The sequence below is a fragment of the Mustela erminea genome, chromosome 15, assembly GCF_009829155.1.
Source record: "Mustela erminea isolate mMusErm1 chromosome 15, mMusErm1.Pri, whole genome shotgun sequence".
Lineage (NCBI taxonomy): Eukaryota > Metazoa > Chordata > Mammalia > Carnivora > Mustelidae > Mustela > Mustela erminea.
The window spans coordinates 33351437-33373950 of NC_045628.1; the positions used below are offsets into that span (position 1 = coordinate 33351437).

The 22514-nt window shown below is 41.3% G+C and overlaps 1 protein-coding gene across 9 annotated transcripts in view; it reads left to right on the forward strand.

Annotated features, from left to right (window-relative positions):
- Positions 1 to 22514, forward strand: part of KLF12 (Kruppel like factor 12) — a 436672-nt gene that overhangs the window by 215944 nt on the left and 198214 nt on the right. For 2 of the 9 annotated variants that reach the window (XM_032315082.1, XM_032315084.1), the window contains exon 4: positions 17885 to 17945. The exons of the other annotated variants lie outside the window; for them this stretch is intronic. In XM_032315082.1, the coding sequence (XP_032170973.1) occupies positions 17885 to 17945 (61 nt within the window). The remainder of the gene's footprint in view (positions 1 to 17884; positions 17946 to 22514) is intronic. 9 annotated transcript variants of the gene reach the window in all.

Genomic DNA, 22514 nt, shown 5'->3' on the forward strand with positions numbered 1-22514 from the left:
TATAGGATATGTTTCTCCCCACTCCCCCAGCAAATATTGTACTTAATGAAAACTTACTTTTTTTTAAACTTAGAAAAAATTTTTTTAAGTAAGTTCAACCCCCAATGTAGGGCTCAAACTCTCTACTCGGAGATCAAGAGTCCCAAACTCTACCTACTGAGCTAGCCAGGCACCCCAGTAAAAACTTAGATTTTTAGAAATTTCAGTGTTTTACCCTCAAACACTTTGTGTGAGAAAATTATTTTCATATACATCATCTTTATTACTGTGATAAATTAAATATCAATAATAGGTCAAAGCCCTTAATGTCTGTTCTTTTATTGAGTCATAAATTAGATATCCAGACCATTCTCTCCTTCTGTTCTCATTGCATGGCTGTATTCGGCCGTTTGCTCTTATCTCCCTCCCACCAAAGTTTATCGCCACAGTGGCTCCCCGTTTCCACACCGACATGCCGCAAATACGTATAAGTGGAGATGTTGCCTTCATTTCTCCTCCTTGGATTATTCTCCTTGGGATAGATTCACATTTCTTTGCAGGGTTTTTTTGAACTACAGAAATGTTTTTGGGAAGAGGTGAAGCCTTTTCCTATGTTTAAATTCAGGTACAGTAAGGGGTATAGAATTCAGCTAGAATAAATGAAATTGTATACATAAAGCTTAACACGGTGCACTATGCATTAGGTAAACAGTAAAATGCAACTGCTCTTGCAGTTGTTACTGTAGTCTGAATTTCTTCTTCATTTAATGATATAAAGTGATATATGTGTATGATACGGTGCATGTAAATTAAAATATATGCCTAGTTATTCACATAGATCTCAAAAGACCTAATGATCCTCCAAAGCTACATTCCATTATCCACTAAAAAATGGTACTGTCCATGTGTATGCTTACACAGTAAACCTATACTGATACTATGCTATTATGTACTTGTCTTTATCATAATGCACATTTAAAAATAAGTGTCTTTAGTTCTGTATTCTTGGACTTAATTCAGGGGTACTGTATCTCATCATGTATAACTAACTTTGCTTAAACATGAAGAACTAGAAACACTTGTTACTGTAGAAGGCATTTGAAATATTCAGAAACACATATGGCCATGATGGTTAAAGGAGTAATGGTTTAAAAATAACTCTCCATTTCATAAAACGAAACTATTTCTCTAGTGAATATTTTATTTTAAATTTCTATTTCCACAAAGATAGTTGTATTGCCACCATTCAAAATTTCCATTGTTTTGAAAAATGATCCTTACAAAAACAGGAAGAGAACTAGGAGAGGCAAAACTAGTATATGATATATAATGTGACTGATCTCTTAAATTAATATCTTTTGCCTTTTCTACAGGAAAAATGATGCATAATGTAAAGCTATAACATTTGGAAATAGTGGGAGAAAAGCCATCAAATAATTGATATCCCTAGTTTTTGAATTACATAAATTATCATCTTTATGCCCTGAAAAGTGACTTGCTATTTTAAGAGACCTATGGCCTTTGTTAGAGTAAATTGTTTTCAAATGTCGGGAAATTGTACCTACGTGATCTGACCTACTTTATGTAGCTGACATGATTCACCAAAGCGTGTTATCAGAGTGTGTGGTACTCTTTTGGGATTCCTTGACTTCTTTGCTTTCTCATCTTGACTTTTTGCTGGCTTCCCATGTTGTGATTCCAGTCCCCCAGAATAGAATCTTTAAAGTTAACAGGAACAGGAATCCCTCCACTCCCTAGACTCGTACGGCGAGGGTGTGGACTCTTTGCCAGTCCATGGCCCCGTGCTCTGGAGTGATGCTGAAGGTAGCCCAGCAGGGCCACCCGCTCTCGGGGCGAGCGCAGTGGCGGGAGTGTCTGGCTGTTTGGAAGAGGTTGTGACAGATGCTCTAACATCAAATGCTGGGAGACAGGAACAGTGTCTTTTCACTGGAAGAGCCTTGGGATGTGGTTTGGCTTCCTTCCACCTGTATCGTTCCTTGCTGTGTAGGATTTAAGCATGCTTCTCTGACCTACTAGGAGATTTTCTGAGTCGATATTTAAAAAAATATATATATATATATCTCCACTTCAGCTAGTCAGGGTGTCTTCTGTTGTTTACCACCGCTACTCACTTTCCTGCTTCAGTATGTTGGGGCTTAGCTCAGCGATTCTCGGGTTAAGTGCGTGGACCCTGGAGCTGGACGGGCTGTATTCATGCTCTGGCACCAGCATTTGTTTGGGACCCGAGCAAGCTGGTTCTCGCTCAGCCTTGGTTTCTTCGTCTGTAAAATGGGGATTATAGTAATCCCTACCTTGTGGAGTTTCTGGGTAATAAAGGAGTTAATATATATAATACTTACTAGCTGCTTGCTGTTGCTTCATCATAAGACCCTCTCCGTGACTGTAGCTGATTTTGGTCGCGGTTATCCTGCACGTCCCAGGACAACATTGCCTTTGCCATGAAGTACATTTCCATTGATTTCTCTCTTGTCTGCACTTTTGTTGAATCATCCTGTAGTCAGTGCCCACTTAATTTAGCACTTCATTGAGCTCAGATTGCAGTATGTGTATTAACTGTTTGATGTCAGGCACATTCATTTGTGAATTCAGTCTCAAAACCATCATTTGGGGTTCAAGTTGTAAGGGATCTAAGTAGGCAGTAGCCTAATATGAAGGAGTCCCCCGAGTTTATTTGGAAGATGATCCTAATCTTAAATACCCCAGTAGGAATAGCTCTACTTGTTAGGGTTGTGTTTAAGGACACTGACACAATGTGTCTGGTCACTTATATCATCTCCAAAGACGGTCCTGGTAATCCTACAGTGATCATCTCTACGAGTGAGGCCAGATGTAATTAACAGTAGTTAAGGAACTTCTCCCAAGATCAAGCTGCTTCTCAGTGTCAGAACTAGCTGCGTTTGAACTTTAAAAAAAAAAAAAAAAAAGATGTTTCCTGTTATATACTAGGTTGCCAGTTAACAAATGCTAGAAATATCCTAGGTGAAGTAATCATGGGAAATCATTGATTTTTGCAGGCCTTTGAAGAATCATTCTCATTATTTAATTGTCATGTTTCATGAAAAATATTTATTGAAATAATATCATCTGTTGATTTGTTGACTGAATCTGATTTGGTTCATCTAGACCTTGCATTTCTTCGTGTTAGAAATGTATTTTCTTCTTCAGAGTTGGTAGTCTGAGGAAAAGTGGTGGCAAAGTGCTACTTTGCATCTGTATGTATCCCTCACGTAAGTCACAGTACTTTATTATGTGTTATTGTTGATGTTTGCATAAATGTAACGAGAAGTGGTATAGGGTATTGTGATCACCATTTTTCCCATCAACAGTTGGCAACATAATAATGTGGTCATTTGCCTAGAGCCCAGACATCCTCCGTGGCAGTGGGAGATTACAACCTAGGCCTTCCAGCACTTAGCCGACAGCTCAGTTGTTTAGCCGTATGCACAGTTCAAGTGCCAATGTGTCATGTACATGGTTCAGGATCTTCAGCATTGCTGTGGATGGACGAGATCCCCAGAAATCGTCACGCACTTCAGTGATAGGTCTTAGTGAGTGGGACAAGGAAGTGCTGACCTGATGATATGGATGCAAGTGGAACTGAGTCTTGTTGGACGAGTTTGGAGAACAGCCATGGAGAAGACAAAGAAGACAGTCTTGGGTAGGTGGAAAGAGTGTGGAAGAACATTGATGGGTCCGGGGCTTACCCTTGGATAGGCAGCCATCGGAGAGCAGATTTTTCAGAGTGAAAGAGGGTATAATTCATCCTTTCCTGTGGACAACAGAGTTCTGTCACTTGTCATGTAAAGGAAGAATGTTGGCGCGGTACCGCTGTTTTGGGGAGATGGGCAATCTGTTGTCTCTGGGGCTCTCCTCACTCTTAGCTCATGTATTGGTTTCTCTCCTTTTCTTCTGTGCCTTCTCATTCATGCTGGTCCCCACTTCTTGCTGTGGTACTGAATTTTCAAGCCTGGTCTGCCGTTCCAAATTTCATTTAGACAGATTTGGAATTATTGATATTTGTTCACTTAAAAGCTGTGTTATAGTTAAGTGGTTAGACATTTGAGTTTCATGCTTCACACCCTTTCATATTCCTTATACCATTTCATTTATCTAATATAATTTCATTGTAATTCTGTGTAACACTCTGGGAGTAATCCATGGGATTACTTTGGGCCCATTATTTTTATGGACCCAGAGAGTTATTCGAGTGCTGCTCTGTCATGTTCTCAGTTAGAGTCTTAAAATGGTGTGTAAGTCTAGAGACACTCTTATTTTACGGAAATCATTCAGTACTGTAGATGTGCAGAGAATTTAGCCCAGTTCTGCCAGGGCCACCACTACTTGGGTAATTCATTCAAGCAGTGAAACACCATGTTCTTAAAACTACACCATTTGTTCTGTCTTTGATGAGTTAAAAGTGATTTGGTCTGATTAGTTTTGTAAAATAAGTGATCCTTGTACAACATCTTTGGTTCCTACTTATTTATTCACTTGTTTAAAATAAAAACAGAGTGGGGAGGGACATGGAACAGATTTACGTGGGAGAGCCCTGAAAATATGAAGTTATATGTATAATTCAAGTTTGAGGATTTTACACTTGGCTATGTACTGATGTGCTTTATTGTTTAAAGAGTTGGGCATGCTCTAGCTGAGTACCCCTTTACATCTTGTGAATATCCTTCACGTGCTTCAGAGCACCGCCTTGTGCCTTATTGTTTGCTATTGGTTACAATTCAGTGAGGAGACAGAATAGAACACACGTTCTGATCATCATTTTTCACAGTGGAAACAGAGATGAAGGTTTTGCTCAGATGAAGTATGGTAGCTGCTTCTAAGGGATGGCTGGAGAATGCAGGTGTTCTTGTTTGACACTGACAGTAAGACTGTGACCCAAGCCTGGGGCATGGAAGGTAGCCCTTTTCAGAGTGTGCTCTGCTGCCCGGGGCTGCCCAGAGATTCTGGGACCAGGGAAAAGGACCCTGGGTGTCAAGCACATCCCCCAGGGGATTCCCATGCTTCCTGCATTTTGAGAACTGCTGATCCAGGGTGAGGTTCTGACTTCTCATTAGGCTTCTTGTGACTGTGACTTCGAAGGTGGTACCATCTAAACTTAGGAAGCTCCCTGCTGTCACGGAGCAAAGGAAGGGCTCCTGTGGTGACCATGAGACCCCGTGGGACTGTCTGCCCCTGGCTGATATGCTGGACTGGGCAGGGGAGTACAGGGAGGGGCATGGTGGTCTGGAGACATCTTAGCAATTGTTAGTAACCCAGAGTGGATGAGTAGATGCGTGTGAATTCTGAATGGAACAAATAATTCGTGTAAAACTCAGTGAGATGATACGAGGAATTTGAGAAACAAGACAGGATCATAGGGGAAGGGAGGGAAAAATGAAACAAGAGGAAACCAGAGGGGGAGACAGAACATAGGAGACTCTTAATCTCAGGAAACAAACAGAGGAGGGTTGCTGGAGTGGGGGAGGGGGTGAGAGGGATGGGGTGGCTGGGTGATGGCCATGGACATTGGGGAGGGTATGTGCTATGGTGAGCGCTGTGAATTGTGTAAGACTGATGAATCGCAGACCTGTACCTCTGAACAAATAATACATTATATGCTAATAAAAAAATAATTAAAAAAAAAAAAGGAAAGAAATGACCCAAAAAACTCCCAAAAAACAAACAAACAAAACCACCTCAGGGAGAGTTGTGAGGAAATTTCCAAAGAAGTCAAGTAAGTGTAATTCTGATTGTACCGGGTCCACTTTCTCAGGCAGCCTTTGGATTCCTGTGGAGCCCAGTGAATTCCCATTGTCAGGTGCGGCATTGTATTTTCAAGTTCCAAGCCAATTACCATTGAATCATGAGAAATGTACTTAACTCTGTCTTTGAAGAAGTAGTTCACATTTTAGTCATTGACATTTTATTTTACCTCTTCTCTGCTAAGAGAGTGAATGACTCATTTAGAAGTTAAAAAATACTTGAACTGTTTAAAATATTGATGTTATAACTGCCATAACTTAGAAGAGGAAGCATGAAAATTGGCATTTAAATGATGTCTCTAAAGATCCCACATCTTTTGTGCAGACTGAGACTCGCTATTGCCGTGAGACTGGTGTCAGATTTGAAGCTCACTTCTGAAAGGCTGGTGGCCTGGCTACCGGGGCTGCTGGGGGCCTCATAAGGCTCCCCTGCCGTCGGGGCCTGGGGGTTAACAGTTACTCTGTGCTCTCTGGCCGGTCAGGAGCCCTAGCGCGTGATTTTCCTAGGGTAATTTTTTTCTAATTATCTGAAGAGGTGTCAGTTTCTAATTTTTTTTATGTTCGAACTGGGGTACTTTTGCATCAGCGGACACCTTACACAGCCCCTATGACAGTGCATCAGGTAGGCTCTCAGCAAATGCTCCTTTCATTGGAATGCACTCAGCCTGACTAGAAATCTGAGATTCTGTGCTTAAGCTTCTACGACACAGTGTCGTGACATTGCTCCGTAGGATCCCAGTTCTGTCACCTCTGGCATGGATGGTCCAAAGAGTCTGCCTTTCTCCTGACTGTGAGAAAAGATGGGTCACACCCTGCCCCTCTTCCCTTCAACAAAACAGAGGAACACATTTTATAAGATATGACAAGACTCATGTCCCACTCTTCTCCCTCTCCCTTTCTCCCTCCTGCTTTCCAAAACCCAGTCTCATTTCTCATAGTGTCTCTGCCTTTGTCACTCCTTAGCAGTCAGAGATGAGCATATGTGATAGTCGAATATTAACTTAAAAGTCCACTTAATTACCAACCCGTCTAAATAATAGGAATAATAATAGCCTAATTCTCTATTTTGCTTTTAATCCCCAGCAAGTGACTTTGCCACAGAACAGCCCTAACTTAGGAATACTCTTTGGAGATATGGGAAAACTGGTGACCTCTTTCCCTTGGTGTTATTAAGCCAGGCTGAGATTATCTTGAGGTGAGAACAGTACTGCTGTAGTCTGGATTTTTAGGAAAATTAAAATCATTGACAAAAACTCTGGCAAGCCCTTTGTCAATCAAATATCTTAAAACTTTTTACACAATAAACTAGCTTCTTGGTTTTATTGTTTTTTTCTTCCCCCCCTATGGTTACAGAGATGTTAAGCTCATCTTCAGTCCTGTAGTATATTTGAAATACGCAAGTGACCTATTTATGACACCAGGAAGATATCTGTAGGATTTCCAACTTAGGCCATTGAAGGAAAAAAAAAATGCAAACACAACTTTGATCTTCACTTCATTGGTAAAGTCTTTAAGGCAAGGACTGGGAAGAATCAAGTAATTTTTGGTACATACAGAATATGAAGCTTTTACTCCTCAAAGGTAATAGAAATTTAAATGGAAAACGGTGCAGTTGAAACTGGACAATAAATTCATTCAGTTAAATGGGAACTAGGTACCAAAAAACAACTTCATGCAATAGTAGAAATCCCTTAGATTCTCTGTACTGCTTAAAGCATATGTCTTCCCTACGGGGGAAAAAATCCGTTCAGTTAAAAACATAATGCTATCTCTTGGTCCTCCAGGCATATAACAGGAGTCCACATAACAGGTTCCAAAGCTCCTCTTATCTTCATAACTTATAGGTGTGATCATAGAGGTTCAATATTTTTTCTGATCCTGCCTTTGTCCTGAGAGTACAGTATAGAAGACAGCTGAAATAGCTTTGAGAGACATGGTACCTGGAAAGCTTACCTTATGGGTCTGCAATATGTGTGTTGTTCAGTCTCTAGGGAAGGAACTTATAAAGTCCCTGAGTTACTTTAAAGGTTTTCAAGCTAAAAACTTCTAAGTTTATGTTAGGAGATAAGAGGCCAGGTGAGAACAGTATTAATTAACAGATACTTGTAGTTCTTTAAGCACATATGTTTTCATTAGGTTCTTGGAACATTTCAGTTGAGGAATTAAGTGGAAGAATGAGTATGTGTCCATCTGATATCAAAACTCTGGAATGTTCAGTCTTTTTTTTTCTTTTTTTCAAGATTTTATTTATTTATTTGACAGAAAGATCACAAGTAGGCAGAGAGCTAAGGGGAGGGGGGGGGGGAAGCAGGCTCCCCGCTGAGCAGAGAACCCGATGTGGGGCTTGATCCCAGGACCCTGGGATCATGACCTGAGCGAAGGCAGAGGCTTAACCCACTGAGCCACCCAGGCGCCCCTGGAATGTTCAGTCTTAATCATATTTTCTGATAGACATGTGAGACAGGAGAACATATTAATGTGTAAGTATTCATAGCCTCTCTCTCTGTTTCTCTCTCTTTTTTTTTTTATTGCCAGCTTTTTTGTTGTCATGGGTTGTTACACAGAATCTGGATCACAGGAGAGAGATGACTTTTTGCGGATGGTGGAGGGGGGTTGGATAGAAGTGAAAAAGCAGGAAATCTAGCACATTCTGGTTTGTTCTGGAAAGGGCAGAGAGCTGTTGCTAAATGAGAGAATAATTTATTTTGAAGAAGTGTGTGGGGATGGAGGTAGGGAGATTGAGCCCAAGAGCCAAAAAATAGCTCTGACAAGTTTGGGTAGAGAGTTAAGAAGTTTGGTGGGCAGGAAGGGACAGATCTGCCAAGTGTTTCAGATTTTGAAAATGGGGAAAAGGGCATTTTAGAATGTAGATTGCGCATTATAATCACATTTTAATTTTTCGAGAGACTTGACTAAATATTTGAATTATTTTTTGAACACTGGACTGGAATTTTCCTGGAATGACCCATTGCTATGCCTGGCCCATAAGGCAGCTCACCTCCACGTAGATGTCAGCGTATTTTTAAAAATAAATGTGTATGTGTGCGCACACACACCCTCAAGACTACGTGTACATATATGTCTATAGTTATGCATATGTAATACAGATTGCATATTTATATGTATCATGTGTACATAAAAACAAAATATAAATCTATGTGCACATATTTACACATATGTATATTCATAGAAAGTATGCGTATTGTTATTTTATACATAAATAAATTTGTATGCACAAACACCAAATACTTCTCACATATTGGCAGTGCTATATTGTTTAGAACAGGCTTTTTCCACGACTTTTTCGTTATCCTGAATTTGAAAGGGAAACGATGGCAGCCATGTGGTCTCTGGAAGGAGAATGGAGGATGTCCTGACAGTGAAACCCCTCAGTGGAATCTGGAGTAACTTCTGCTGCTGGCTGGGCTTCCTTCCTTGCCATATAGTGAGGAAACGTAGGGAAGAAAGATTTGTAAAGGTACAGACTTGATGGGGACGCTCAGCGCCATTTTCTCGCAGAGAAGGGTTTAGAATCGAGGGATCTGCCAGAGTCTATCGGAGTGCAACCCTGAGGTACTAGAACACATCTTAGGTGAGGAATGAAAGCGTTTGCTTTTCAACATTGCAGATCTTTGGGGAGTTATTTTGCTTTTCATGGCACATTGATTACAATGCCCAGAATCCTGGTTTACATTCAAATGCAGTACTAAAGATGAATTCATGACAGTATGGTGTATTATGTTAATGATGTAGCTAGAAATTTGAAGATGGGTAAAGCACAACAATCAAATAAACATGATCGTTTGGCCCATTAGGGCAAGCTATAAAATGGTGTGTAGCCAATTTTAGTTTTAGAGAATTTTCAATGTGGAGGGAATTTAGTCTTTAAAAAAAAGAGGTTCGTTTCGTCTCTAAGTACTCTGTTGTATATTTAGGGCTTAGAGAAAGACTGCTTTCTTCCCTGTATGGAGAAAAGCAGGGTTCGCAGAGAGATCATACGCATGAGACCTTCTGGGCTGGTCAGTCTTAGGTCTTCCTAAGTGATTAGAATTCTGTCATGGGATCGGCAGATTTTCTGGGCTATTGATCCAATTTGTGAATGACCATTCTAGAAATCTTCATGGTACTTCTCGAGTGGCTCTTTATTAAGGAGCTTTCTGCGTTAGTGTTCTTGAAGCAATGCCAGAAACTCATCGATGATTCCTCTGTCAACTATGAGCTTTCCTAGAAGTGATCTTTTGACACCTGGAGGCCTCCTTTGATGTGGGCTGCACTGGAGGCCTCCTTTGACGTGGGCTGAACTGCTGGGGTAGTCACGAGGACTTCCATTGGCGCTCACAAGCTCAGGGGAAGAGCTGTTCTAGGAGTCACTACCAGTAGTTTGACGAGGTGGCACCCAGTTAGCGTGTAGTATTTGCAGGTATTCTCTGGAATCTGACCAGGTTTTCAGAAAGTCAAGTCGACCATCTATTCAGAGGTAATGGTGTGTTTCAGATCTTCAGGACTTTGGCAGCACAACTCAAAATGGAGAAATTAAGAGTAAATCAAGCAGCATTAAAGAGTCTAATAGGAAGGAGTGGTGTTTAGGGCACATCAGTGGAGAGCCTTGGTAGCAATTAGGGTTCCCTTAACTATTGCGAGATCCTGCATCTAGCCAAACTCAGGATCAGGTGGTAGGAAATGAGTCTTTGTTGGATAATTCTTCCACTGGCAGGCTTTCTTTTTCCTGGTTTTGATTGTTAAGTAGTTCTCTAAATGTTCTCTTTGTAGTGCGTAAAGTGCTCGAATCAGAACAAGCTTGAATCAAATGTAATTCTCATCCCAGAGTCTGTTTTGTATTTCTTTTGTTATCAAGTATTAAGATACACCTAAAATAGTTCTCTGTACAGACTCTTGTACAGTACAGGGGCCGAGGTGAGAAATGTGCCTAAAGTTGGTAGGCGTTTATGTAGTTCATCTACATCATAGAGGGGAGAATGGAATTTTTCTGGGAGCAATTTAAAAGAGAGAGCAGCAGAAATAGTTGTAGACCAAATGTAGACATTCCAGTGATGGAATTTCAAGGTGGAAGCATATTGCCATGGAAACAAAAATTTGAGTAGGAGGAAGAAATATGAAGGGTTGAGGAGGGAAGTCTATTTGGAAAAAATGAAGGAAGGAAAAATAAGTTTTCAGTTTAACTCATTTATAATTGTGTTTGCCAAGTCAGCATTCACATTTGGTCCTTTTCACTCAGTCTTGTAAGGGAAATATGTATGTGTGTGTATATATATACACACACACATGTATATTCTTAACTGGTGCCTAAATACTTGAAGATTAATGGCCCTTTAATTAGATTTAAATTTTTTAACTAGATAAGACATTCAAGACTTAAAGTGAATGTCAGAAATGCTGCCTTTTTCATCTCTTGCTGTGCCTTGACAGTGGAGAAGCCCAGCATATGTTTTCTGATGAATTTTTTTCATCCAGTTTCATTTAAAAAATGCCTTCTGAATACTTGTTGTGTGCCACATGCTGCCCTAGGAGCTTTAGGGACACAAACCACATAATACGTCATCTCTTCCATGAAGAAAGTTCTCATTTGAAAACAGGAGATCGCAGCAGAAAGAGTGATACTAGCTAACATGTATTGATCACTTATTTGCTAGGTTTAGTGTTTTCCATACATTATTTCACATAATTCTTCTGGCAAAATTCACTTAATTCTTCTGGTCGAAAGTTAGATGTTATCCTTTCCTTCTTTAAAGATACCGAATGTGAAGAAAAAGACCCAAACCAGTCATTGTGATGACTACATGTTAATGGCAGAGGCCACCTCAGTGCACAGTACAAACCAAAAGTCAGGCTCTTGACTCATTTTTTTTTTTAAGATTTTATTTATTTATTTGACAGAGAGAGAGAGATCACAAGTAGGCAGAGAGGCAGGCAGAGAGATAGAGGAGGAAGTAGGCTCCCCGTTGAACAGAGAGCCTGATGCGGGGCTCCATCCCAGGACCCTGAGATCATGACCTGAGCCGAATGAAGGCAGAGGCTTAACCCACTGAGCCACCCAGGCGCCCCCAGGCTCTTGGCTCTTAAGTGTACCTCTGTGTTGCCCTCATACATGTGTGTGATGAGCAGTACTGGCAAGTATAAAAATACAAGTAATTAAAAATAATAGGAGATTTCTGAACATGGAGGGATTTGAGATGTTTTAGAAGATCTGGGCTAGCTCCAGAGTGGTGATAAGTGACACAGACCCTGCGAGGGTCAACACAGGCACAAGAGGAGTTGTTCTGAGCTGACTGAATAGCACCAGGGAAGTTGTCGAGATTTATTTGCATGTTAAGGGGCCGTGTCTGTGTAAGAATGCTATATATCGGCTGTTTTCATAGCACTAGGAAAATGGAGTTTGGGGTTTTTGCTTGTTTGTTTAAGGCAGGACCAATCAGGTACGTGGTAGCAACCTGTGCCCAACCCTGGATGGTCTATTTGTGGGGATGCTTATTCAAATTTGGACAGTAGTCAGTTGCAGAGTTTTATTTAAAGATGTGACCATTGTTTGACTCAGTTGGGGGCAGGAGGAGTCCAGGGACAACCAGTGTACATGTTCCTACCTTTAGAAGAATTGCTGACAATATTTTATTGCTCTGAAAATGCGGGTTTTTTTACCTGTTAATTGGGGACAGATGAAGTTAACAGTCAAATAAAAACAATGACATTATCACAAGATCTCAAAGCCAGTCCCTGTACCTACAGCTTAGAATACTGACAGCAAGATGCAGATATCCTATTACTTTATCTTCCATTTCTTTGCTATTAATATACTAATTTATATGACCACAGCTTGTCACTAAATCTTCTGCTTCATCACCCCTCACATCAACGTTAAATGACAGTACTTAAGGCTTCAGTTACAAAAGATCTGGCATATTCTAGCTAATCCGTCATAATACTTCCTAAATGATTCTTATTTAAATATAATGATTCTATTTCATAAACAGAATAGGAAGCAAAGACAATTAATTTCATTCTCGATTTTTTTTTAACTTTTTTTTTGGATTGGGGGATGTTGAACGGTAGATTCTCACAGAGGAGAGAATCTCCTGTAGCTCTTCTGCTGTAGCCAGATAGAGATTTTGACAAGATGTTGGACAGCTCTGGTCCTTGTGGTCTGTGCCAATTCTGAAATCCAATAACTCTGTAGCTTAATGGGTTGTTATTTCTATGGTAATCTTAGCCATTAGGTTAAATCATTAACTTTTTAAAGCCCTTTTTGTATAGGTAACAGATCTGTCCCAAAGTAGAATCTGTTTATTTGCCTGTTTCACTCAGGATTTCTCTTTCTTAATTATGGCAGTTAGATTACTCCAAACATCATCTCAAAATCTGTGTAGATCAACAAGAACAGATAAAACTGTAAAATCCTATGCTTTAGGCCTTCCTAGGCAGTAAGACAGAGCACACTACAAACTTTAAATTATCTCTAACTAGAAAGGTAGCTGCCAATTTTTAGAAAAGATATTTTTTAAGTTACCTTCAAGCCTTTGTGGAGAACTGGGGTTTTGGAAAAATTATACAGAAAAGAGATGTAGGTGAAATAAAACCCCTCAAAAGAGAAAATCTGTGCTAAATTCAAATATACTTATAAAGAGGCCTGAGTAGATCAGAGGCCAACAGCAGGGAAAGGATTTGAAATGTGTGTGTGTGGCCCATGCAAGCAGTCTTGGGAAGGCAGCACGTCTGGGGAAGAGCAGGAGGCTGAATGTTGGCCCCCATGTCTGGGTCGCTGCAGCCTGTGCCCGATGCCTTGTTATCTGCCAAAAGGAGCTCTGTGGATGTGATTATTCTGAGGATCTTGAGCTGGGGAGATGATGCTGGATTATCTGGGTGACCTCTAAGTGAAATCACAAGTGCCTTTCCATGAGGGACGCAGGATAGGATTTCACTGCGTAGAAGACAGGGTGAGGACATGGAGCAGGTTTGGAGCAGAGATGGGAGTGATGTGGCCACAAGCGAAGGAATGCCAGTAGCCCCCCAAAGCTGGAAGAAAGTAAGAACAGATTTTCACCAGGAGCCTCCCAGAAGGGGCCAACTCTGCTGACACCTTGATTTTAACCATACATGACTTATTTGGACTTCTGGCTGCCAGAACTGTTAGAGAATATAAATTTCTGTTGTTTTAAGCCATTACATTTCTGGTGATGTGTTATCACGTCCAAAGGAAACTAATACAGGGCAGCTGGGTGGCTCAGTTGGTTAAGCAACTGCCTTCGACTTAGGTCATGATCCTGGAGTCCTGGGATCGAGTCCCACCATTGGGCTCCCAGCTCCACGGGGAGTCTGCTTCTCCCTCTGACCTTCTCCCCTCTCATGCTCTCACTCACTAATACAGAGGATAAAATGGGAAATTTACTGTTGGAAACTCTCTTGTGAAAGCATAAAGATGCAAGAGGAGAATTTATGACCTAAAGATCTAAAAAGTCTAAAATAAGTGGAAAACACCAAGCTCTCCTGCCCATCATACTCCACAAACCATATATGAATGAGGCTACGTTTTTTCTACACTAACAGAAGAGGGCACTCTTCACCTCACAATTGCATTAACCACTCCAAACTATCATCACCCTTGCTTATAAAACGCAGCGGTGAGCAGGCTTCAGAACTATTTTAAGAAGAAAACAAAATGGGAGTTCAAAATCTGTCAGCCGATGAAAATTCCCCTCACAGTGCCAACCATAAAGCAGGAGAAGACAATAGCAACACCACAAACAATTACTTGGGACTGGGGGAGGAGAGAGGGGAACACTCTTTTTTTTTTTTTAAAGATTTTGTTTATTTATTTGACAGAGATCACAAGTAGGTAGAGAGACAGGTGGGGTGGGGGGAGCAGGTTCCCTGCGGAGCAGAGAGCCTGATGTGGGGCCCCATCCCAGGACCCTGGGATCATGACCTGAGCTGAAGACAGAGGCTTTCACCAACTGAGCCACCCAGGTGCCCCAAGGGGAACACTCTTAAGGCACAGTTTTAAAATTTAAGAACAGGAATGGACTAAAAACCGGAAGAAGAGAGATATAATTTAATTGAAGTTAAGAAGGAAATGGGAAAAATAAGTAAAACTGGAAGCAGTAAAGACTAAATTCCAAGGTGTTCAAGGGGGAGCAGATTCAGGAGCGTCGAAGAAATGTCGGCATGTAAGAGAAAGAAAGAAAATATGATGACTTGCAGAAGAAAGTTGTTGAAATAAAAGCTAAGCAAAGAAGATCTAGTTTATGGCTGTGTGTTTTTCTTCTCCAAGAAGTGAATCTAGAAACACTTTCTTGAATTAAAAGAAGACCTGCAGGTTCCTGTTGGAAGGAGTTTCCATGAGCCAGAGGGATGACAGTTCTGTCCTGGTAACGATGGAAGGAAGGGAGTCTCATGTTATTTTTTCTTAGACTCAGAATTCTTCCTCCACGGGCCTGCCTGCTAATTAACAGGACAGTCTAAAGCTGAATGGAATACAGACCATGATTTACAGGCAATGATTAAAATTATGGCAAACCGAAAGGACAGCCCAGGTTCCTGGGGCTAGGCTCTGGCTCTCAAGTGTTGCATCAGTGGGCTTTTCCTAGAATTATACCTAGGGGTGTTCTCGAAGGAAACCCTAACATTATTTGCTTAATTCTAAGTTGACGATTAAGCGATGCATAGGGATGAGGCAGCATGAAGAAAGGAGAGACCGGAGTAGTTCAGCGGTGCCAGGAGTACTGGGGGCTGGCGTGAAGTTTGGTCCCGGGTGTACAAGGATGAGAAGCAGTCACGGAGGGTGAAGGGCTTGCAGTCTGGTGGAGAAGAGGGTCGTGTGTCCCCAGCGTGTGTACTGTGCTTGGGGGAAAATAGAAGTAGTCAGCATAAAGCCCGGCCTGCGAGGTGATGGTCAGTTACATGGAGATGATTAACACAAGAGGTGAGTTTTGAAAGACCAGTCAAAAAAGTGAAGACGTGGGGAAAGAATATTCAAGAGAGGAAGAGAGAACATTATAAAGAGGAGGAGGCACAGGGCTTCGTGCCGCGAGTGAGGGCAGGGTAGGAGCTGGGCACTGTAGGAGGAAATTAAGACAGTGAAGGGGAGAGAAAAGTCGAAGAGTTAAGATGGAAACGTGGTGTATGAGTTAATATATGGACTAGCTTTCTCCAGGGTTGCCTTCACAGATGACCACACACTTTGTGTCTTGAATCAACAGGTATTTGGCTAGCTGGAGGCTAGAAGTCCAAAATTAGAAGGGCTGGCAGGGCCGTGCTCCCTCTGAAACTTACACGGGAGAATCCTTCCTTGCCTGTTTTAGCTTCTGGAGTTTGCCAGCAGTCCTTGGCGATCCTTGGCTGTTGGAGGTATGACTTCAATCCCTGTCTCCGTTTTCTCCTTTTGTATTTCTGTCTGTGTCTCTTTTTCTCTTTTTAAGGATTCCAGTCATGCCGGGTTAAAGGGCCTGCCCTACTGTAGTATGGACTTCATCTTAACAGACTACATCTGAAAAGACCCTGTTTCCAAATAAGGTCACTGTGGGAGGTACTGAGGTATTAAGGATTTCAGCAAATCCTTTTGGGGGACACAACTGAAGCCAAAAGAGGATCCATAAAGGAGTGTTAAGTTTGAATTTTCTCTTGGGATTTGCTTAAAGGAAAACCACTCAGTGGGAACTGCCCTCGTGGGCTGATAAACCATAGTGAATCTTTAATGACATACAGAAGAAAAATGAGCAAACTTCAACAAAATGAACTGAGAAAAAGTACACTAAACATTAATAGCCTTAGAAGCCCTTGTTAATTAAATAATTACTAGCATATTTGTGAACTGTTATTTTAGAAACTATGTTTAGGGAGCTATTGTGAAGGAATAAGAAGTAGTTAGGACTCAACAGAGCCTTACCTGAGGTAAAAAAACAATACTCTGGACACATCCTACCCGAAATCATTGTTCCTCCTAGAAGTAGGAAAGAAATAGAAGCTTTGGAGCAAACCACAGGGCCTCTGACTTACAACAGTGTTTCATTTATAAGCTTTTATTTGTTTTGAAATAAGAGAGTCCTAGAATGGAAGCATGAACACACACATTTCTGTGGTTCAGAACATAAGGAGGGCAAGTTTTGGTAGAGTGTTTGTACTGTTTCTTATTATATGAATATTTCCTCGTTTCTGTAATTCCTGATGTATTTATTACATTCTAGGTACATTTTTTAAAAAAGGATTTTTGAAAAAGCTAATTTTTCAATTAGAATAAATGAATGAACACCTTCCCCATTATCAAAATTCATTACATATGCACTTTTTCCAGAACATTTCTATGAACTCAAAAACCAGTCTTTTGTAAGTGTTTCTCTATTGCTGACTGTAGGAGTGGTGTGTTTGGCTGTTAATCATCTGCTGGGTGCATGGGCAGTATCGAGGCCCTGAATTGCATTAAATCACGTTTTCAAAGATCATCTTGCGAGTTCACTGAATTTATATTATTAGACTGAAGCGATTGCTTCTTAACATCTTATATCAACCTTATGAACAAAAGTTGAAATTGCTTGTTAATGTAACTTTTTCGTTTAATAAGCCGAGACTTTAAAAAAAATTCTCATCTCACCGCTATTACCTTATCCTCTTATCTCTTATCACTATTGTGTTTTGTTTTGTTTTGTTTTTTTAAGAGTTAGGAGTTTGAATTAATTGCTATAAAGTTCAGTATTCCCATTAGCTAAAAATTTTGGGGTTAAGACACAAGCTGCCTTTATACAAGAAGCAGAACAATCTCCAGCTTTAGTTTGTTAGGTAATGTTACACTCGTGTTTTTTGTTTTTATTTTATAGATTTTTATTTATTTATTTATTTAACAGACTGAGATCACAAGTAGGCAGAGAGGCAGGCAGAGAGAGAGGGGGAAGCAGGCTCCCTGCTTGAGCAGAGCACCCAATGTGGGGCTCGATCCCAGGACCCTGAGATCATGACCTGAGCCGAAGGCAGAGGCTTAACCCACTGAGCCACCCAGGCACCCCACACTTGTGTTTTGATTACAGAACTGTGCCCAATATATTTCGATGCTTGTCTCCTAGTAAAAGGAAAAAGATTTATATGATCTGAAGAGAAACCAGAGTATTGACATTTGTCTGTTCTAACAGGACTAAAAGGCGGGATTCGATCTTCTTTGGGTGCTGTCAAATGTTCTACCTCTCCCTACAGGCAAGTGCATGCACTCCGAAAACTATAGAACATTTCGATTGTCGTCAGTCCCTGACAATTGTTTCTGAAGAACAGTACTAGTAGATTGTGTTGATGGGGCATGCTCGGAAGCTGGGCGAGGTGGAGGAGACCTAGTTCAAATGGGGAATTAAATGCCTTGGAATTTCATACTAGCCCTACACGTAACTAGTGGCACTTCTGGGAGCTCCCGATTACGCTTTTGTGATTGGGGCTGAAAACCGCTGTTTTCATTACCTTGCCGAGCCATTGGATACATCCAAAGAGAAAAGCTTGAAATCTTTCAACTTAAAAATGTATCAGTTATAAAGACTATGCAGGTATAGGGTGATGCTATACAGAATAACCTGATGGAAAAGATTCTTGGAATCGCAGATCCATGAAATAGCAGAGGACTTGGATTTCAGCAAGCCATTTAAGACAGTCGTAGAGGAAACTTCCTTTGGCTCATTTAAAGATAGAAAAATGGAGACTGAGAAAGAGTAACTGATGAATGCTGGGCTGGATATCACAACTCTTTAAAATGTCTTTGACTTTGTGCTGGAAATACTACATCTGGGCATTACATTAGGGCAGCACACTTGACTTTGGAAAAGTGGAATCTCTTCAGATAGAAGTGGCCAGGAAGGTGAGGGATTTGAAAATCATCTCACCCGGGGCGCCTGGATGGCTCAGTGGGTTAAAGCCTCTGCTTTCGGCTCAGGTCATGATCCCAGGGTCCTGGGATCGAGCCCCACATTGGGCTCTCTGCTCCACAGAGGAGCCTGCTTTCCTTCCTCTCTCTCTGCCTGCCTCTCTGCCTACTTGTGATCTTTGTCTGTCAAATAAATTAAAAAAAAAAAAAAAAAAAGAAAATCATCTCACCTGCAGCAACAGTGTATTTAGCTCACAGGGAAGCAGACATGTGAGGATATTCAACAGATTTACATATTTTTAAAAGATTATTATACATTTATTTCATGCATATTTCATTATGTTTAGTTCAGAAAGCAGTATTAGTTCAAACTTTGTATGTTATAGGAAGTCAAGTTTGGTATATATGAGGAAGCAAAACCCTAGTAACAAGTAGAATTACTTCAAAAATGAGATACTCTTTCTGACAGGTACTGTGTGCTCTGCCACTGGTGGTGGGAACAGAGGTTAGCTGAACACTGTACAAATTTTACTTGGGATTCTATGGACTGGGAAGGTTGGAGGTGATCTTCTAAGTTTAACTCCCAAATTATGTAATTCTATACAAGGTCTCGCGTGTAAATCCTGGGTCTCCTGAGCAAGGGCTTACAACTGGCCCGTTTTCCCTTGCACTGTGAGTTCTGTAGGAGTAAGCTCTGTGTGCTCTGGTGCTGTGGTGATGGCCGGAATGCTGGCACCAATAGCTGTGCCTCTGTTGGCCATTCATTCATTTGTTCATTCAGTGAAGGTTTTGTTATGCTTCTGCTAGGTCCCAGACGTTGTTTTAGGGAGTGGGGGATAAAACATTAACGTAAATAGTCAGTCATGTGCTTAATTTCTTGGGGACTGAGGCAGACAGTGGAGAGGTCAATAACTAAATATTTGTCAGACGGTGTGTGCTATAAAGAAAAATGAAAACACAGCGGGGCGCCTGGGTGGCTCAGTCGGTTGAGTGTCTGCCTTTGGCTCAGGTCAGGATCCCAGGGTCTAGGATTGGAGCCCCACATCTGGCTCCCTGAGCAGCAGGAGCCAGCTTCTCCCTCTGCCTCTGCCTGCCACTCCCTGTCATTGTTGTCTCTCTTTGTCAAATAAATGAAAAATGAAAAAATATTTTTGAAAGATTTTATTTATTTATTTGACAGACAGAGATCACAAGTAGGCAGAGAGGCAGGCAGAGAGAGAGAGGAGAAAGCAGGCTCCCTGCTGAGCACAGAGCCCGATGTGGGGCTCAGTCCCAGGACTCTGGGATCATGACCTGAGCCGAAGGCAGAGGCTTTAACCCACTGAGCCACCCAGGTGTCCCAAAATAAAAATATTTTTTAAAAAATGAAAACACTGAAGGGGATTAAAGATTGATCCAAAGGGTTGATATAAGACGCACAGGTATTGCTCAAAGCCTGAAAAATGTGGATGGAGTAAGCCACACAGATGTCTAGAGGACCACCACTCCAGGCTTGTGGGTAGCTAGTACAAAGGCTTAAAGGCGGAGTAAACACAGAACAGGGAAGAGGTATGGTAAAGCCATCATTGTGTCCAAGGCAGAAAAGCCAGCAGGAGAGAGGTGTGGGAGGGGGTGTGGCTAGAGAGGTTGGTGGTGGCTAGGAGAAAGGGCGGGGCCCGCTACTGTGGGTCATTGTCCGCACTTTGACTTGCTTTCCTTGGGGAAGCTTTGAATGCAGAACTCTTGTTCAGAGGGGAGAAGGAGGCATTGAATGACCAGTGAAGTATAAATGAAAAAAAGCCTCGGAGCGGTGAGGAGGAACGGGACTGATGTGGGCGTTGCCATTCAGCGCCTGGATGCCCTTCCGCACCTTTCTCTGGGTCTCAGCTGTTACCCATGGTAGGATCAAAATAGGTGACCTAGAAAGATCTTTGTATTCTTTAAATTCCTTGATTTGATGTCACTGATGTTACGTTTTGAATTAAAAAGCCTGTAGAAACTGAAGAGAGTGGGGAAATCCATGTTGGAGCGTGGAAAGTTTCATGAAAGAAAGTGGGTGTGAGGTGGGCTTTCAAATGGGGCAGATGTTAGAGGAGCCGAGAGAAGAGGATGGGAAAGGATAGTTCGGATCGGGAGAGAGGCAGAGTAGGCGCTGAGCTGGAGGGACCTGCAGAGGCTGCTTCAGTGACGGTGGAAAGAAGCCCCTAGAATTGTAGGTAGGTGTAAGATGTGAACGGATTATTGAACACTAAGCAGAAGATGAATATGTTCGAATGAGAAGAGAGCCATCAAGTATTCCATAGTAAGCACTAAGAGACTGACGTAACTGTTTAAGAAAATGATACGGATTTGGCTTCCAGTGAGAGACCAATCATTTCAAACCAACAGCATCCTTGATAAATTCCATTTGTGGTGCGTGGGTGGGGATTAAGTAGTGGAGAATCTCCGAAGTCTGTGCCTCCTCAGTCCTGCTTACCTAAAGAGAACAAAGGCCCCAGAATCAGAGCTGAGAACTGAAATGGCGAGTGCTCTAGAGGCAAATGTGTATGAATTCTGCAATCTGTATCAAGATTTGGGCAAACAGTGTGGAGGAGGGTTCTCAACCTGAAATGCTCACATGAAATTGGGACGTTTGAGACGGGCTGAAATGTTTTCAGGTCATGTCAGCGGTGCCCTGACTCTCAGCAGAAAAGTCTTCTCTCAAGCGTCCCCAGTAGAGGTTTCAGGATTTGAATGGGCTAAGATCAAGCAGGCCAGAATCATTTCTCACCAATTTTTCTTGGGGAGTCAAGCCATCTTGAATGAGCGTTAGCTGAAATAGCAACACTGAACATTTGGATATAGAAGGATTCAGGTGATGGAGTGATTCCATATATAAAGTGGAATGGCTGTGTATACATGTTTAAAGAAATAAAAGATGAACCGTAAAAGTGAACAAGTAGTAAACAGCTGTTGAGAAAGACCAGGAAGATCTGGAAAAACAACCAAGTAGAACCTCTAAAAATGGAAAACATTGTTGAAATAAAATATGGAATAGAGTGGTTAAGAAGCAGATAAAGTCAGAACTGAAGAGGGAATTGGTGAATGGAAGGATATTTTTAAGAATTACAAATATAGAGAGAAAAGGAAATAGAAACGTTAAATAGTGGTTGAATGTACTTGTTTTCAGACTTTGCAAAAGGAAGAAAACAGGGAGAATGAAGGCAAGCCAATACTTGAAAACAGGTTGGCTGAGAATTTTTAGAGCTGGTAAAATACCTCAACTTAAAGATTCAGGTTGTACCAAGTATCCCATGTAGGAGAAATGAAAATGTGAATATGGCAGTATTTGTTTAAAAAAAAAAAAAAATCTATCCTTTTTTGGGGGTGCCTGGGTGGCTCAGTGGTTAAGCCTCTGTCTTTGGCTCAGGTCATGATCCCAGTGGGATCGAGCCCCACATCAGGCTTTCTACTCAGTGGGGAGCCTGCTTCCCTCTCTCTCTCTCTGCCTGCCTCTCTGCCTGCTTGTGATCACTCTCTCTGTCAAATAAATAAATATAACCTTTAAAAAATTTTTTTTTAATCTTTTTTTTTTTTTTTATGAAAACATTTTGGGACTAAAGAACTGGAATCGGTGACAGCAGCTGAGAGCTTGGTTTTTGTAATTACTAGTGTAATAAGGTGATTTGAATTAATAGTATAACATAATGATGAAGATTCAGTCAGTATTCATTTTGAGTCAAATTCCAATTCATTAAAGGAATGATCTGATATGAAGGTACAAGACCAACTCAAACAGGGACCTTTATTCTGGATTTTATGACTGGAACAATTGAATTTAAAAAAGCTTGGAAGGTGAGATGAAATAACTGGGGGGAAATAGAGATGCTTCATTTTAGATAAATCTAGTTTGCAGTAGTGGTGGTGGCGCCATTTTGAAAATTTCATGAGGAGAAAGC